Source organism: Bos mutus, chromosome 22 (assembly GCF_027580195.1).
Source record: "Bos mutus isolate GX-2022 chromosome 22, NWIPB_WYAK_1.1, whole genome shotgun sequence".
NCBI classification, from domain to species: domain Eukaryota; kingdom Metazoa; phylum Chordata; class Mammalia; order Artiodactyla; family Bovidae; genus Bos; species Bos mutus.
In genome coordinates, this window is record NC_091638.1 from 66889021 (window position 1) to 66906546 (window position 17526).

A 17526-nucleotide genomic window follows, 5' to 3' on the forward strand; every position below is an offset into this window, starting at 1 on the left:
ATATGGCCTCTCTTCGTTTCAAAATACGTATGTTGAGTCGTCGAAGTGTTATGCCCTGGCCTTGGGCCAGTCCCTCCCACCATGGAACTTTCCTGACAGCTCCTTCTTCAACCTCTGATCCAACCTGAGACTGAGGATGCTGCTGGGGCACCTGCCCTCACCTGGTAGGTGTGAGAGCCCCCAGAGTCCTCCCTGTCTCCAGGTCAGGGCTGATTGACCACATGCTCCAGCCTCACCCTCTGGCCCCGTGAGACTTTCCCCTTCACGATGCTGGAAATTTTTCGTCAATCTTGAGCCTGCCCTGAGCCGGTCCTGCTAAGGGTCAAGCTCTTTGCTTGCTCCCAAGCAGAGGTTCTTCTGTGTCAGAGAGACACAGACTCGGGCGCAGGTTCTTCCCAGGTCACGAGCCACGTAGAGCTTGGTTGGGCTGCAGCCTCTCTGACCCTCGGGCTCGTCCTCTGATGGGATGTTGGCGGCTCTCAGAGCATTTCTGTGGAGGTGAAGCTTGGGAAGGGCACAGCCACAGTCCACGGCGTGGATGCGTAGCGATGCAGTGATCATCATCGCTGCTGACGTACAAACACTGAGGAAGGTCTGCCAACGGCGTTTCCCGGCTGTCCTTACCACAAGCCTCAGTGACAATAAATTTAAAACCCGGGCTTTTTTAACAGCTGTTCCACTTGAATTTGTTGCTGTCCTTAGGAGCATGGCAGTCAGGGAGGGTGTGCTTAGAAAACCAGGCTCGTGTGGAGGTTGTATTCTGAGATCTTCTCTGGGGCAGGGTGGGGGGTCTTGGGGACAAGCCGAGCTGCAACGCAGGTCCTAGGAGGGTGGCACCTGACCACAACGATCACAAGTGTGGAGCCTCCATTAGCTGCGGCCCCATTCATTCATTACAGACCTGTTCTCTGGCAAACCGACCCCCACCCCACCCACCACATACAGAGTAGCAGTACCGCTCTGAGAGGGAGGGTCTGACCTCGGGAGGGTCTGGGGGAGGCAGGGGGACAGGGAGGGCTCAGGGCAGAGTTGGGGGAGGAGCTGGGGGGCAAGCCCAGGGCGCTGCTAACATCTCAGCTGCTCTTCCAGCCACTGTCCTCCTCAGGCGGACCCTGCAGGGCTCCCAGCCGGGCATGGTCAGGAGGAGGCTGGTGAGGGCCAGCAGGCAGGGCCAGGGGCCTCATGCTGGCCCCCTCCCCGTCCCTCCCCCCACCTGCAGTGTGGACCTGGTCCACGCCCAGATCCACGTGGCCGAGGGCCGGAGCCTGCCTGACCTGGGCCTCCGGCAGGAGAACATCCGCATCAACGGCTGTGCCATCCAGTGCCGGGTTACCACCGAGGACCCCGCGCGCAGCTTCCAGCCCGACACCGGCCGCATCGAGGTAGGCTGCCTCCGCCGGAGCCCGCTGCCTGGCTCGGTCTGCGCGAAGGCGCTTCTCTGGGGGGCATGAGGGAGCCTGTGGGCCCAGCAGTGAAGGGGGGCGCCTCACTGGAGCTGATCGGAAGCTGACTTAGAATACGCGGGAGCCAGGCGCTGTCCAGCACTAAAGGGGAGAGTATTCCTGGGAGAGGCTGCCATGGAGGCCAGAAAGGCCACCGGCTGGGACAGGGAGGTCAGCTGGGTGGAGCCAAGTGCGGGATCCCTGGGAACAGAGCCCAGGGTCCTCGACTCGTCTCACAAGGACCCAAAGCTTCGCTGCCCACTGAGCAGTCCCGCTGGCTTCGGCCTTCAGCCTGGCGGAGGAGCCAGGCGCACGAGGGATGATGACCCGGAGGTCTCAGCGGAGGGGCTGGGCTGGGCCAGGGGACCCGTCAGGGATGCATGCGGGAGTCCGGGAGATGGTGGGGACAGGGAGGAGACCGAGCAGGGGCATGGGGGGCCAGGGGCTGAGAGGGGGCCTGGGGGGCTCCCCCCACCCCCACCTCTGGGCTGGCTGGGGCCCCTGGCCCCTGGCCCCTGGCCCTGCCTCACGCCCCGGCTAGGAATACCTCTGGCCCCAAGTCAGCACTCTGCGGCCCTCCCGCTGCCCCCTCTGCCCAGGCCTCTGGGGAAGCAGACCGGCGGGGGGACAGGAGGGTGATTCTCAGTCACTGAGCCCGAGAGGAGAGACTGGGGCGGCCGGGTGGGGTGGGGCGGGGCGGGGAGCAATCTGGTTCTGAGAGTCGCATCAGCTGCTCAGCTTGAGGCAGAGCTGCCGCCAAGGCTGTTTCTGGAAGGATCCAGGTCCACAGGTTGGGGCCAGCTCCCAGGCCAGAGCGCTGTCCAGCGGGCGCCCCCATCGAGCCTGCCCTCGGCGGGCAGGGGCAGCCCCGCTCCAGCTCCACCTCCGAGGCCTGGCTCCTCCGAGCCTGGTTTACCACAGAATATTTTTAGCTGACAGTTCCTGCTCACAGCTGAGTGTTCACGCTTAAATATTTTATTAAGTTCCTTTTTATCGAGCACAGGCTGTGTCCCTTAGACGCGGAAACGCGGTGCAGTGCGTGTCCCCAGGCCCCCTGCTTGTCCCTCCCGCTCCCCGTCTCCCTGGCCGGTGCTGCTCACGAGGCCCCCACCCCGGGCATTCACAGCCAAAGCCCCTTCCCCCACCCTGAGTCTCTACCGTGGGACTCCTGGGAGCCCCTGAACGTGCCCTGAGCCGCCCTCACTTCCCTGTCGGCCTGTGGGCTCACGTGCGTCTCCTTGCGTCTGGTCCCAGCGTTTCTCATCGGCTCACTGCTCCTCCGTCTCCCTCTTGACAGGGAGGGGAGGCGGGGACCCCGAGGCCTTCCCTGTCACTGGATGTTAAGGGCTCCTCGGCCTGCCTCCCCTGCCTGGCTCCGTCCTGCCGCACCCTGGTCACTCGTCTGTGTATTTCCTCCTTCATCTGTCCCCTTGACCCGCAGGCTGGGAGCCCTGCTCAAGCAGGGCCTCTGTTTTAGCTGCTGTGTCCCCAGTGCCTGGCGTGAGGTGGGCACACACGCTGTGGACTGAATGAATGAAAAAATGAATCTGAAAGGCAAGAGGGCTGGTCAAGCAGGCGGGTGGCAGGTCTGGCCCATCCGTGTCCTGCTGGCTCCGCGTCAGCCCTGTGAGCGGGGCCTCGAGCCTGGGGCTGGTGGAGCCCATGCTCCCCACCCTGCCAGCTCTCTCAGAGAGGAGGAAACCGTGACTGTGGCCCTTAGAGCCGGTGGGGTGCCCCTCGGTGGGGTGCTGGCAGAAATGAAGCAGAACTCCTCAAACCAGAGTTGGGGGTCACCTTTGCGTGACTCTTGGCGCCCTGCCGGCCCATGCTGGTCCAGCCTGGGGCCACGGGGGTGCCGCATCTCGACTCCGGCTTCAGACCTGGACCTGACTGGGCCACCTCTGCCCGCAGGTGTTCCGGAGCGGGGAGGGCATGGGCATCCGCCTGGACAACGCCTCTGCCTTCCAAGGCGCCGTCATCTCCCCCCACTACGACTCCCTGCTGGTCAAGGTCATCGCTCACGGCAAGGACCACCCCACGGCCGCCACCAAGATGAGCAGAGCCCTGGCCGAGTTCCGAGTCCGAGGCGTGAAGGTGAGCGGCTGCAGGCCCGAGATGCCCCTGGCCTCTGGGTCGTCCTTGCCACTCGCGTCCATAGCTGGAGGTGAAGTCACTGTGCAGGCTGTCTGTGTCTGAGGCCAGTGCCTCTGCATAGCCGTGGGCCTGCCCTGGGCATACGCCACTTTAGACCTGCTGCAGGGCCGGGGGCAGGGAACCACACTGCCCAGCCCACGGTGGGGGAGCTGCCCCCCAAGTCCCCACACTGCACACGGCACCCCGCAGCCCCTGCCTTCTCAGTGGCTCCCGCTCTGCTGGGTCCAGGCTGGGCACCGGGTCTGGGCCACGTGGGCAGCGCTGTCCTCGCTCAGCCCTGCTCCATCCCCTTCACCTTTTCAAAAAGCAGGCGGGAGGGAGGAGCCCACGGGGCAGTGGCCCCTCTCAGCCCGCCTCACAGGACAGGGCTGTCTCCCGGCGCTGGGGCACCTGTGCTTCCGTGAGGAGCCTTCGGGCACCCAGTCAGGGGCTGTTTCCTGCACATGTGGCCAGAATGTGGCATGGTGGCAGGCCGCGTCTGGGGCTGCTCCGGGCCAGGTGACTGGTGACTGGGGGGCCCGGCCACCCCACCCCCTCGCCTGCCCACCCCTGTGGTCTTGTCCTGCTGGTGACCCCGGGCCAGAGGACTGTCCACCCATCCGACAGGCTAGGGGGCTCCCAAGCTCCCATTGCCTTCACGCCAGAAGGTGGAGGAGGGAGCCAGGGCCACAGAGGCCAAGGAAGGTGGGAGGCTGGCAGCAAGCTGGGGCCCCAGTGCCCCCCGGTGCGTGCCCAGACCGGGCACCGGCCCTGCCGCCCTCCACACTGCCCTGGCACGGCTCATGCTCTCCTGCTCCTCTTGGCTGAAGCCCTTGTTTCACTTTATTTAAACCAGGATCTCTCTTGGACCACATCCAGGTATGTGTTCCGGGGCTGGGCGGGCAGGCACACGTGTGTCTCAGCGCCACGCACACGTGTGTGAGCTCAGCCGGCACACGCGTACACGCGCACCTTACCATACCAGCTCTCACCAGGCTGCCCATCAGAGGCACAGCAGACCTTAGGCAGAAACGTGCACCACCCCTCAGCACAGGTACAGCCCCGTGGGCCGGGGTGCCACACCCCCCTCCACAGCGGGGCCCGGGCACCTGCATGCTCTCAAAGCGCCTGGGTGCTCCTGGCACCAGCGGAGAACCACGCGTGCCTGGGGTGTGTTTGCAGCTTCCTCCCAGCCGACGCTTGGGAGCAGTGGTTGTTTGAAGGCTGCTCCCAGAGGAGGCCGTCTGGGCCATGGGCTGGTGGGGACGTGGGCCTGGAGAGGGTGGGACAGGGCAGGGCACGCCACCCCGAGCCTGGTTCCTCAAGGTGGGGACCAGAGCTGTGGCCATGGGGGCCTGGTACCCCCTGGTGTTTGCCCCGGGGTGTCCAGCAAGAGGGGCGTCGGGAGCAGCTGAGAGCCAAGGCCCCACTCGGGGCCTGCACCCCCGACAGGAGCCCTCCGGGGGTCCCAGACCGAGAGCAGGGTGGTACGATTCCAGCCCCTTTGGTTTGACATTACAAATCCTGAAGGCACCTTGGCCAATGGGGAAAGATGCTGTCACCAGCAGGGGCCAGTGGGGACTTTCTGAGTTACCAGCCCAGGTCCCGTTGCCCGGAAGAGCTGGGCCGTCCCCCACGGGCTCCCGCTGCTGCCCTGCATGCTCTGATGCCCACGCCAGGCGAGCGTCCTGGCTGCACGCTCCAGGAAGGGGCGTCCTCTGCATATAGATGTGGGCACATAGCCGCCTGCTCTCTGGGGCACCCTAGGGCCCGCAGGCACCCAGGCTGCTGGGGCCGCCTCCACAGGGCTGGGAGCCCCTGCCTGACCCCGCTTGTCTGTGCTTCCACAGGCCCCTCAGGGAGCCGGGCAGGACAAGACCAGAGACTAGCACTGAGGTGACCCCAATAATTTTATTATAAAGACAAACAAGACTTCCACTTGGCGGCTGCAGCCCCCGCTTGGAGGCCGTGAGCACCTGTCACAGAGACCTGTCCTGTTTTGCCTGACTGGAGGCCAGAACCAGGGCAAGGGCCCCTGTCCTGCCTGAGGCACCGAGGGGAGGGCCGGGGGGGGGTGCTCTCTGGCCACGCTGACCCACCAGGCCAGGAGGCCGCCCGCCTGTACCCTCCGCCCCCCAGGCAGTCTCCCAGCCCTCAGACCACGCTCTCCTCCAGCCGCTCGGCGCTGCCCCCCGCCCCCCGGCCCCCGGCCCCGAGCAGCCCCCCGTGCACAGAGTGGCTCCGTCGGGCCCAGGCCCCTCCGAGGCGCCTGGCATAACCGTAGCACCCGCCGCTGTCCCCCAGGTCCAGGGAGCAGCTGCGCTGGGGGCGAGGCGGCGGGCTGCGTGGGGGGTGCGCCTTGGGTGTGGGGCTGGGGCCTCCGTTGGTCTGCGACTGCACGTGGCTGAGCTTGAGGGGGAGACGGCCGTTCCCGGCCCCCCGGCCCCGAACCAGCAAGGCCACAGTGAAGACCAGTAAGGCAGCCACCAGCACGCCCCCCACGGCCACAGTCAGGGTCCCGCCCAGCACGTGGGCCTGCAGGGCGCGGCACAGGGGTGTGGCTGGCAGCGTGGAGAAGTGGGCACAGCCCAGCAGCCGGGTGGCAGTGAGGTCAGAGGGCCCAGCGGCGGGTGTCAGCGCCAGCAGACAGAGGTCGTAGTCGGCACCCGGGACCAGGTGCTTCAGCAGGAAGTGATGGCTGGAGGCTGGGACGATCCTGCAGGCAAGGGCAGGGGATCAGAGAGCAGGCCTGGGGTCCAAGCCCCCGTCCCCGCCCCCTCCCCCTGCCAAGGGCCACAAGGCCTTGAAGCTCCCTTCACTGCCCACTGCCCTCCCCCAACCACACGCCCCCAGGTCCCAGCTCTGAAGAGCCTCTTCCCTAGGCCCACAGGAGCCTGTGTGTTCACTTCAGAAGGCAGAGAAAACAGACAGGCACGTGTGGCCCTGGAGATGGTGCAGGGCAGACAGGTGTGCCCGTCAACACCCAGGCCTACCCCGGGCCGGCCTCAGAGGCTGTGAAGAATCACAGAGCAGTGCCCGAGTGGCTAAGCCCGCGTGCCTAAAACACAGACGCCAGCACCCTGGGCCCCGCCTGCCAGCCTCGCCTGAGACCATGCAGGGCACAGCCTCCCCCCTTCCCCCCTCCCCTCCCCCTGCAGCCCCCACGACCCCCAGGCAGCTCGGAAGCTGAGAAGGGGTACATGGAAGCCCCAGGAGAGAGCAGAGGCAGGAGAGGTGGCCAGCCCTCCCTGGAGGGGGCAGAGCCAGCTCAGAGGAGGGCAGCTCCCGAGCTGGGGGCCCCGGACTGCAGAGCACCCCCTCACCGGTAGATGAGGGTCTCGTCCTCGCTGCTGTTGTACTGGAGCTGGAACATCCACACGGGGTCCGCTGGCCGCCCCGGCCCCCAGCTCACCAGCCCCGAGGTGGCGGTCACCTCCGTCACCTGCACGGCCGGCTCCGACTCGGGCGTGCCCTCGCCCTCCGCGGCCGTGCGGGCTGAGGCCGCGATGTCCGAGGGCCCCGGGCGGCCCCTCTCGGTGCTGCCGTTCCCTCCATGGGGCAGAGCCAGCACCCGCAGTTCGACACGGGCCGTGGCCTCACCGGCCGGGTTGGTAGCAATGCAGGTGTAGGCCCCCGCGTCCCCGGAGCCCGTCACCCCGATCTCCAGGGTCCCGTTGGGAAAAGCCCGGGCCCGGGAGGAGTTGCCCACCAGCCGGTCATCGGGGCCAACCCAGTGCATGGTGGGCACTGGGTCGCCAAGGGCCCGGCACCGCAGCGTGGCCCGCTGGCCCTCCAGCACCCAGAGGCGCTGCGTGTGGCGGGCGATGAGGGGCGGCTCACAGGAGAACTCGCCCTCGGGCACCGTCCAGAAGTAGCGGCCAGCCAGGCCGGGCGGGGAGGCACAGGTCTCCAGGTCGTCGGGCCGCGCCAGCCGCCGCAGCCAAAGCAGCTCGCAGTTGCAGTGCAGGGGGTTCCCACTGAAGCTCAGCACCAGCGGCGCAGGCGAGGCCTCAGCGTGGCGGCCCCGGGAGAAGAGCGGGTCAGGTGCCAGCGTGGCCAGGCGGTTGGAGGTGAGGTCAAGGCGGGAGAGCTGGCTGAGCTGGGCAAAGGCGCCCGGGGGCAGCGCGTCGATGAGGTTGTGGTCCAGGTTGAGGGTGTGCAGGGCGGGCATGGCGCCGATGCCGGCCCAGGGCACCTGCCGCAGGTTGTTGTAGGACAGGTCCAGGTCCTCCAAGCTGCCCAGGAAGTCGTCGAAGGCGCCCGGCGCGATTCGGCCCAGCTGGTTGCCGCTGAGGATGAGGTGCTGCAGGTTGGCGGGGCCCCGCAGGCTGCCCGCGCCCAGCTCCGCCAGCCTGTTGCCGTCCAGGTGCAGGGAGCGCAGGCTCTCCAGGTCCCCGAAGGCGCGGGCCCCGATGCGGGTGATGGCGTTGCGGGACAGCGTCAGGTCCACCAGCCCGGTCATGTTGCGGAAGTCCGGCGGCCCCAGGGCCTGGATGAAGTTGTCGGCCAGCCGCAGCTCCACCGTGCGCCGGTCCACGTTGGGCGGCACGAACAGCAGGCCTCGGTGGGCACAGAGGGTGCTGAGCGACTCCGACAGGTTCTGGCAGATGCAGGGCAGTGGGCAGGCGGCCGCTCCACTGGCCAGCAGCAGCAGCAGGAGTGGCGGGGCCATGGCGAGCGCCCTGTAGGAAGGGCCACAGCCCAGGCACAAGTGGGGCTGGCACCACTGCCCACTTGCCCCCAGGCCGATCTTGGGTGGGGGGGGGCAGCTTCCAGAGCCTGGCCTGGGGGTGGGGTCAGGGTCAAAGGCCCAAGGGGTCCCCCAAAGCTGAGATCAGGCTGGGGCCTGCAGAGCCAGGCCCCCCGAATAAAGGTCACATTTCCCGAGCCGTGAGAGGGAACCCAGGCTCTGGGGACAAGGTGAGGCGTGAGCAGGAAGCGGAGGTGGCCGGGAGCGCAGGGAGGGTCCCGGAACTTCCTTCCCCTGGCGTCCCCTGGACTCGCCAGCATCCCTTCGGCGCCATCCCCTCCCCCGCCGGCTAAGGCGCCTCCCCAAGCCCTCCCGGGGCCCCCGCCCCTCCCCGGCCGCTCCCCACACTTCCCCCCACGGCCCCTCACCTGGTGTCCGTAGCTCAGGGGGCGCGGGCCGGCCTCCCCGTGGGCCCGGCCGGCCCCTGCCGACTCCAGGCGGCTCTCCCGCGGGGATGAGGCCCGGGGCTGACCAGCCGCGCTCCGCGCGCCTTCCGGCCCATGGCGCTCGGGCCCGCGGCCCCGGCTCACTCGGTTCCCGGCACCTTTTCCCGGAGCGATTCGCGGCGGCGGCGGCGGCAGCGACAGGCAGGCGGGTGCGCGCCAACGAGCACGCGCACCGCGGACACGCACGTGGAGAGCGGACGGGGAGGGGCGCGCGGGGATCCACCCGGGTCCAGGCCGGCTCCCGAGGTCACGCGGACACGCGGCCACTGCAGCGCCCACGGGTGGCTCCTGGTCACGCCCGAGGCCCGGGCCGGCGCGGACCCGCAGCGCAGCCCCCCGGTGCTGCCGCAGCGCACTCACCCGGGCACAGGCGCGCGCGCCCCCGGCCACCCTGGCGCCCCGGCATCCTGCACCGCACGGGCGCCTGCTGCCGCTGCGCGAACCGTCACTCTGCAGACAGGCAGACAAAGCGCCAGCTCGCGGGCCCCTTCACCATCTCCCAGAGACGAGAGTCTTTGTCACATGTCGCTGGGCACCCTCCCCAACACACCCACACATGCCCACACTCCCACACATCCCCGCACCCACCGGCAGGGCCGGGTGCAAACCCGCACTGTTGCTGGGACCCTCGCGTTCACAGACACACGGTGAAGGTCATAACCGTTCTGCATCACCAAGTCACGTGGAGGGTCCCCAACAGGCACGGGCCCTGCGGGGGGAGGGGTGGGCTGGGCGATGCCCCCCGGCCGGGCTCCCGCGGGGTGGGGCGGAGAGGGCTCGGCCTCGGGCTGGCGCCGCGCCCCGCCCCCGCTGCCGGCCCCTCCCTCCTCGTCCCAGGCTCCCCGCCCCACCGGGCGAGCTCGGGAACCAACCGGTCTCCGCCTCCGGCCCGATTGGTCTGCGCAGCGCGCTTTCCCGGCAGGCCGGCGGTGGCACGCCGTTTGAAGCTGTGCGTCAGGGGTCCTGGCCTGGCCCGCGGCCCCTCCTTCCCCTTCTGTTCCTACCGGGCCATTTCCGTGGAAGAGTAGCCCGGAACGAGACGGGGCTCCCGCGGTGTGTCGGGGCGGGGTCGAGTTCCCCGCTTTTTGCCTCCGAGATCCGGGCTCGGCTGGGAGCGCTGAGAGCTCTGAAGCAGAACGCGCACCCTCGTCTTTCGTCTGGGCCCAGCAGGGAAACAAGGAAGTTACCACCTCCCCCAAGTATCTCCTAGCCCTCAGGCTACTCAGGGAAACAGTGGTGGTGGTTTAGTCGCTAAGTCGTGTGCAGCTCTTGCGACCCCATGGACTGTACCCCGCCAGGCTTCCCTGTCCATGGGATTTCCCAGGCAAGAATACTGGAGTGGGTTTCCATTTCCTTGGATTTCTAATCCTGCCTGGTACACCCGGTCACCTTGGGCAAGTTCTTTAACCACTGAGACAGTTTTCTTATTCAGGCTGAGGAGTGTTGATTGTTGGCGCTTCATGGGGTGAGAGGGGAAGAGAGGAGGTGACCTGTGAGGGGGCTCAGGCAGCTGGAAAGCATGCTTTTTGTTGCCACTCCTCAGACCTCCCCGGCTGTTGAATTTGTAAAATGAAGGCGCTGGATCCTTGCCCAGGTCACCTCTTGCTCAGTGGCATCAGATACTCCCTTGTCCTTCTCCCCATCAAGAACGTTTTTATTCACTCTCAACACGTTAATGGCATCCACCACGTGCCACTCGGCGGGGAGCTAGGATAGATCTGGAACCAGAGGGGCCTGCCTGCCCTCATGGAGCTTACTCCCCCACGGAGGACGGATGGCGTGACATCCTCCAGAAATTACAGAGGAGGAGGGGTCTACCCAAGGGAAACGCAGGGTGGGACGTGGAGGCCTCTTAGCATCCTTGCCACCCCTAGGATGCGCTAGGTTCTTTAGCTGGTTGAACTGGTTTTCTTGTCTCAGATTCCATGCCTTGGCACAGCTGAAATGTCCCCATTTTAGGAGGAGCACAGACTAGTCTCAGGGACAGATAGGCAGGCTGGTCACACCCGGCAGGCATGAGGCAATGTTGGCCAGCCCCAATGTGCGGTGGCTGCCATGGATGCTGGTAGGGAGGAGACGAGAGCCCTGGGGACAGGAAGAATCTCTCAGAGCAGCCTCAGGGCCTGGGGCCTGCTGGGCCTGGGCTTCCTATCGAAGGTGCCAGAGGATCGCGCGTGTGCAACCCACAAAGTTGCCTTGTCTGAAGTGACAGCCAGGCCACAGCCGCAGGCACACACACATTGAAGTCACATCCACTAACCTCGAAGTCATGTCCTGGGGCAGCTCCCACGGCGCGGGCTCCCAGGCGCTCCCACCCCACCCCTGCTTGGCCTCTAGGTAGGGCTCAGCCCTGCCGTGGCTTCACGCTGTCACCCAGCTGTTTAATGAGCAGAATGGAGGGCCCTTGTGCGCAGAGCACGTGGGCACCAGCCCCTCAGATGGCACCCCTGCCTCTAAAGTGCTCCCAGGTCTGAGAGCATTGCAAATGACAAGGCTGAGCGAGGCTTTCCCACAGCTGGTCCTGTGGAGTCCTAGAAAGGGAGTGTCCGGCTCCACGTGAGGGCGGGAGATGAGGACCGGGAAGGTCTTTGAGTTCAGGCCTCCAGGAGGAGCTCAGCTAGCAGGCGGGGCGGTGTGAGCGCACAGAGCAAGTCTGGAGTGACCAGAGGTGGCCGTGCCGGCGGAGCCCGGCAGAAGGCACGGCCTGAGGCCGAGGGGACACGGAGTCCAGAGATGGCTGTGATAGGGTCGTCTGGTGTGCCCAGTGGCACAGGAGTGGTGAAGGCGATGAGCGCAGGTGTTGGGAACCGGGTGGGTGGTGAGGCACGCAGCGGAAGGTAGGGGAGGCCTGGGGGAGACAGGCCGACTTGGGACTGGAAGAGCTTGTGTGAGGAGCACTCGGGAAGAGGTGCCCAGGAGGCACTTCCACGTGGGGTCTGGAGCTGGTGGCCAGGACAGGCCACCCCGGGACAGAGTGCTGGGTGAGGAGGAGGGGCCGGGTGACAGCCCCCGTCTTGCAGGGGTGGGAGGAGCCCCGGGGGAACCAGGGAGGAGGCAGAGGGGAGCGAAAAGTCTTGGAAGCTCAGGGAGAGGGCATCCCGGCGGGGGTGACTGGCAGGAGGAAGGTGGATTTAACTGGAAGCGGGGACGCGTGCTGCGTGTGGTGGTGGGGTCCCTGGAGGTTGGGGCCCCTTTGAGGAAGCATGGCGGGGAGGGGTGGTGCTGCAGGAAAGGCTGAATCCAAGGATCCCTGAGGAGTGGGGACATGGGACTCAGCACAGGCTCCAAGGCGAGCAGGGTAGGGGGGTGGGCTCAGGCCCCTGACGGCCTGGGGGCTCCGCCAAGAGCGGGGTGGGGTGGTGAGGCGGGGCAGGACCGCCACTTCACGGGGAGGCTTGCGCCGCAGCCTGGGGAGCCCTGCCCCCGGGGCGGCACGTCCAGCCCCTCCTGTCCCTGGCCAAACTGCATGGTGACACCCTCCCACCCGCTCTGTCCTGCAGACCAACATCCCCTTCCTGCAGAACGTGCTCAACAACCAGCAGTTCCTGGCAGGCACCGTGGACACGCAGTTCATCGATGAGAACCCAGAGCTGTTCCAGCTGCGGCCCGCACAGAACCGGGCCCAGAAGCTGCTGCACTACCTCGGTCCGCCCGAGTCTCCCTTCTCTCCCCACCAGATGCCTTGCTTCCGCCCCCACCCAGAGAGCCGCCTGGCCGCCCCACCCCATCCTCAGCCTGGCCACGCGCCTCCTCCTCTGCTTCATACCCCGACCCCGACCCCGACCCCTCGCCCCTGCTCCTGATCTCAGAGGCTGCTTCTCCATCTGTGTGGCTGTCACTAGGTCCCCACTGCCTTGACCCAGGAGGCCCTGGCTCTGGAGAGGACAGGGGCCAGCTGGAGGACCCGGGGTCCTGGAGGAGTGCCCCCAGCCCCAGGCCCAGCCACTCTAACTTCTGCCCTTGACTCAGGCTTGGGCCAGCCTGCCCTGACCCTCGCCCACTCTCTCCCCAGGACACGTCATGGTGAATGGCCCAACTACTCCGATCCCCGTCAAGGCCAGCCCCAGCCCCACGGACCCCATCGTCCCCGTGGTGCCCATAGGTAGGTGAGATCCCTTCTGCCACCTCACAGCGGTGACACAGAGGCCGCCACTTGCAGGGTGGGTGCTAATGCCCGCTCTGCCCTAGGCCCACCCCCAACGGGTTTCAGAGACATCCTGCTACGGGAGGGGCCCGAGGGCTTTGCTCGAGCGGTGCGGAACCATGAGGGGCTGCTGCTGATGGACACGACCTTCAGGGACGCCCACCAGTCACTGCTGGCCACTCGAGTGCGCACCCACGATCTCAAAAAGATCTCCCCCTATGTTGCCCACAGCTTCAACAAACTCTTCAGCATAGAGAACTGGGGAGGTAGGCTGGAAGAGGGAGGGGTGTGGGCCCCACAGTGCAGGCGGGTCACTCTCTGGGACAAGCTGGAGGTGGGAACCCTGGGGGAATCCGTGGGAACTGAACAAGGCAAGGCGTTCGCGGGTTTAGCAAATGGTGACCCGTGTCCCTTCTCCTGGACCTGGTGCCGGACCTGAGGTCGCAGAGCTGAAACCCTGGCAGCTCAGGGTGAGAGAGGAGATGCCAGCCTGTTGGCGCTGTGGCACAGAGAAGGGGGGTAAGGGCTGTGAGGGGGGCGCAGAGAGGACACTGTGAGCCCGAGTGGTCCCAAGGGGCCAGCAAAGGAAAGTCTGCAGGGGTCAGGGCCAGGATGTGAGGGACCCTGATGGGCAGGGCGCTGTTAAGACCGGAGTCGCAGGCTGCAGGGCGTGGTGGGGCCTCCAGGACGCGAGGGACCCTGATGGGCAGGGTGCTGTCAGGACAGGAGGCCCAGGCTGCGGGGCGTGGCAGGGCCCCCAGGATGCGAGGGACCCTGATGGGCAGGGCGCTGTCAGGACTGGAGGCCCAGGCCGCGGGGCGTGGCGGGGCCCCCGGGACGAGAGGGGCTGACCTGGGCCTCTTGGTCTCGGTGCAGGAGCCACCTTTGACGTCGCCATGCGCTTCCTGTACGAGTGCCCCTGGCGACGGCTGCAGGAGCTCCGGGAGCTCGTCCCCAACATCCCATTCCAGATGCTGCTTCGGGGGGCCAACGCCGTGGGCTACACCAACTACCCCGACAATGTGGTCTTCAAGTGAGCCTGGGCGGGGTGTGTCATTCGGGCCCGGTGCGAGGCCTGTGCACCCCACAGTGGGCCGGAAACCAAGCCTCTCAGTAGCTGTGCCCAGCCAGGGCGGCAAACGAGAGAACTGGGAGGGCTCCAGGGAGGCCCCCGGAGGGCAGACGAGCCCCAGCGCACGTGTGCAGAGCTGCGGCTGGAACCCAGGCCTCCGTCTCCTCAGCCTGCCATGCCTTGGCAAAGCAAACAATCCCCAGTAGTCCTTCTGACTCGGGCAGACGGAGCTGCACTGCACGTGACTGGCACCGGGCGGCTCTGCTGCTTGCCGGATGCTGCTGGGGTGACCCCCTGGCCCAGGCTGCCCCAGAGAGGCTTATCCACGCCATGGACATGCCCTGGTGCCCCCGCCAGACCCGGCCCTTATCTCACTCCCCAGGGCCTGCAAGAGGGCCAGGAGCCGGCAAAGGATGTGCTGAGGGGGTGGGCTGGCGCTAACCCTGAGCACTCCTACCACTCAGGTTCTGCGAGGTGGCCAAGGAGAATGGCATGGACATCTTCCGGGTCTTTGACTCCCTCAACTACCTGCCCAACCTGCTGCTGGGCATGGAGGCGGCGGGCAGTGCTGGTGGCGTGGTGGAGGCCGCCATCTCCTACACGGGTGACGTGTCCGACCCCAGCCGCACCAAGTACTCGCTGCAGTACTACATGGGCTTGGCCGAGGAGCTGGTGCGAGCCGGCACCCACATCCTGTGCATCAAGGTGCCCGCCCAGCCCACCCCTGGGAGCCTGCCCCCTGCCCCGCCTCCCCGCTGTGACGCTCCTCACCCCCGCCGGGCACACTGCGTGCCCGCCCCTCACTGTCTCCTCCCCGCTCCCCTCAGGACATGGCTGGGCTGCTGAAGCCCACGGCCTGCACCATGCTGGTCAGCTCCCTCCGGGACCGCTTCCCTGACCTCCCGCTGCACATCCACACCCACGACACGTCAGGGGCGGGCGTGGCAGCCATGCTGGCCTGTGCTCACGCAGGGGCTGATGTGGTGGATGTGGCGGCTGACTCCATGTCTGGAATGACATCACAGCCCAGCATGGGGGCCCTGGTGGCCTGTACCCGAGGGACCCCTGGACACAGGTAGGCACAGCCACAGCCCTGCCCGTCCTGGAGGTCAGGGTGGCCTCTCCAGGCCAGGCCTTCCATCACCCACGTCTGCGATGGGGCCTGATTGACCTGGGGCCCCAGGAGGGGCCTCTGGGACTCAGCACACCCGAGCCTCCCCCTCTGGTGTCCCTGCAGGCGTGCCCCTGGAGCGTGTGTTCGACTACAGCGAGTACTGGGAGGGGGCCCGGGGGCTGTACGCGGCCTTTGACTGCACAGCCACCATGAAGTCTGGCAACTCGGACGTGTACGAGAACGAGATCCCAGGGGGCCAGTACACCAACCTGCACTTCCAGGCGCACAGCATGGGGCTCGGCTCCAAGTTCAAGGAGGTCAAGAAGGCCTACGTGGAGGCCAACCAGATGCTGGGCGACCTCATCAAGGTGAGCCAGGCGCGCCCACCCTTGCCGCGGGGTCTCCGTAAGGTGCCTGGCCCCCTAAACCCAGGGGTCCCCTCTCCTCAGGTGACGCCCTCCTCCAAGATCGTGGGGGACCTGGCCCAGTTCATGGTGCAGAACGGGCTGACCCGAGCCGAGGCTGAAGCGCAGGCAGAGGAGTTGTCCTTCCCCCGCTCGGTGGTGGAGTTCCTGCAGGGCTACATCGGCATCCCCCACGGGGGCTTCCCAGAGCCCCTTCGCTCCAAGGTCAGGAAGGCCCGGCTCCATGGTGGGGGGCGGCGCAGTGCAAGGGCGTCTGGGAGCCAGGCCTGACCATCCGCTCTGCATCCCAGGTGCTGAAAGACCTGCCGAGGGTGGAGGGCCGGCCAGGAGCCTCCCTCCCACCCCTGGACCTGCAGGCGCTGGAGAAGGAGCTGACGGAACGGCACGGGGAGGAGGTGACCCCGGAGGACGTGCTCTCAGCCGCCATGTACCCCGACGTCTTTGCCCACTTCAAGGACTTCACTGCCACCTTCGGCCCCCTGGACAGCCTCAATACGCGCCTCTTCCTGCAGGGACCCAAGATTGCAGAGGAGTTTGAGGTCAGTGGCTCTGGCACCTACCTGCGCTGCACAGCGGCCACCCCTAGGGACCCCAGCACTTCCAGGGTGCCAGGGCTCTGATGTGCCTGTCCCTTGGCCTCGTGAGCTGGGGGTTCACACAATACCCTTAAGAGACTGGGGAGCTAGGTCTTTACAAGTGTGGAGCTCAGACTCGGGGAGGTGGGCGGCCTGCCTGGGACTGGGTCAGGGGCTGCTCTCCTCGCCTGCCCCTTGCCCCGCCCAGCTCTGAGCCTCCTGGCGGCCTCCCTGCAGGTGGAGCTGGAGCGAGGCAAGACGCTGCACATCAAAGCCTTGGCCATAAGTGACCTCAACCGGGCGGGCCAGAGGCAGGTCTTCTTCGAGCTCAACGGACAGCTGCGGTCCATCCTGGTCAAGGACACCCAGGCCATGAAGGTACAGCTGCCCCGGGCCAGCCAGGTGGTGGGGACGGGCAGGGCTGAGGCCTCACGTGCTGTCCGCCCTGCCTGCAGGAGATGCACTTCCACCCCAAGGCCCTGAAGGACGTCAAGGGCCAGATTGGGGCACCCATGCCCGGGAAGGTGATAGACATCAAGGTGGCAGCAGGGGCCAAGGTGACCAAGGGCCAACCCCTGTGTGTGCTCAGCGCCATGAAGATGGAGACTGTAGTGACCTCGCCCGTGGAGGGCACTGTCCGCAAGGTCCACGTGACTAAGGACATGACGCTGGAGGGTGACGACCTCATCCTGGAGATCGAGTGACCACGCTGAGACTGGCAGCCTGACCATCCCCGCCCCTGCCTTCAGGACACTGTGCTGCCAGGGCAGGCCCAGGCCGGCCAGTGCCCGAGGCCAGGAAGGCCTGGCCCTGCAGCTCCTGTCCGCGGCTCTTCACGGCAGGACAGACTGCCTGTGGCGGTCCATTCCCACCTCCCACCATCTGTGCTTTCCCTGCGGTCGACAGTCGCTCACGTATTCATCTCCTGCCAAATAAGGGTCCCCTCCTTGCTGGAGACTGCAGGTGGGCGTGCAGGTGGGCCTGGGGCCCGTGGGAGCAGACCTAGGGGTGCTACCTCCTGCAGGGGAGACCTGAGGCCCAGGTTGAAGAACTTTGCTCAATAAAACTGGCTTCCCCGCCCTCCACTCTGGGTCTTAGTGCCACTGAGCACAGGCAGCAGGGCTGCCCCAGACGCGAGTGGGGGGCTGTCCCCTCCTCCTAGGAAGGCGCCGAGGACACCAGTGACGACTGTCAGCCGCTCAGTCATGTCTGCCTCTGACCCCACAGACCGTAGCCCACCAGCCTCCTCTGTCCATGGGATTCTCCAGGCAAGAATACTGGAGTGGGTTGCCATTACCTTCTCCAGGGGATCTTCCCCACCCAGGGATCAAACCCTGGCCTTGAATCAGGTCTCCTGCACTGCAGGTGGATTCTTAAGTGCCTGTTGTATACACACCCCAAATGGGGTGTTAGCTAGTTACTAAG

At 66.5% G+C, this 17526-nt stretch overlaps 2 protein-coding genes across 2 annotated transcripts in view; one reads left to right on the forward strand and one right to left on the reverse strand.

The window, feature by feature from the left end:
- PC (pyruvate carboxylase) overlaps nucleotides 1-17186 on the forward strand; it is a 55390-nt gene extending 38204 nt beyond the window's left edge. Inside the window, exons 9-21 of the mRNA XM_070359668.1 lie at nucleotides 1220-1382; nucleotides 3354-3536; nucleotides 12272-12416; nucleotides 12784-12873; nucleotides 12960-13181; nucleotides 13792-13948; nucleotides 14452-14692; nucleotides 14815-15053; nucleotides 15214-15469; nucleotides 15551-15730; nucleotides 15817-16065; nucleotides 16339-16479; nucleotides 16557-17186. Coding sequence (XP_070215769.1) covers nucleotides 1220-1382; nucleotides 3354-3536; nucleotides 12272-12416; nucleotides 12784-12873; nucleotides 12960-13181; nucleotides 13792-13948; nucleotides 14452-14692; nucleotides 14815-15053; nucleotides 15214-15469; nucleotides 15551-15730; nucleotides 15817-16065; nucleotides 16339-16479; nucleotides 16557-16805 — 2515 coding nt within the window. The 3' untranslated portion in view covers nucleotides 16806-17186. The remainder of the gene's footprint in view (nucleotides 1-1219; nucleotides 1383-3353; nucleotides 3537-12271; nucleotides 12417-12783; nucleotides 12874-12959; nucleotides 13182-13791; nucleotides 13949-14451; nucleotides 14693-14814; nucleotides 15054-15213; nucleotides 15470-15550; nucleotides 15731-15816; nucleotides 16066-16338; nucleotides 16480-16556) is intronic.
- LRFN4 (leucine rich repeat and fibronectin type III domain containing 4) lies at nucleotides 5468-8833 on the reverse strand. Its single transcript, XM_070359663.1, has 3 exons — nucleotides 8694-8833; nucleotides 6899-8257; nucleotides 5468-6291 (listed from the first exon to the last, which is right to left on the reverse strand). The coding sequence occupies exons 2-3, from the start codon at nucleotides 8245-8247 to the stop codon at nucleotides 5730-5732; spliced, it is 1911 nt and encodes a 636-aa protein (XP_070215764.1). The 5' UTR covers nucleotides 8248-8257; nucleotides 8694-8833; the 3' UTR covers nucleotides 5468-5729.
- Nucleotides 17187-17526: the final 340 nt, after the last annotated feature.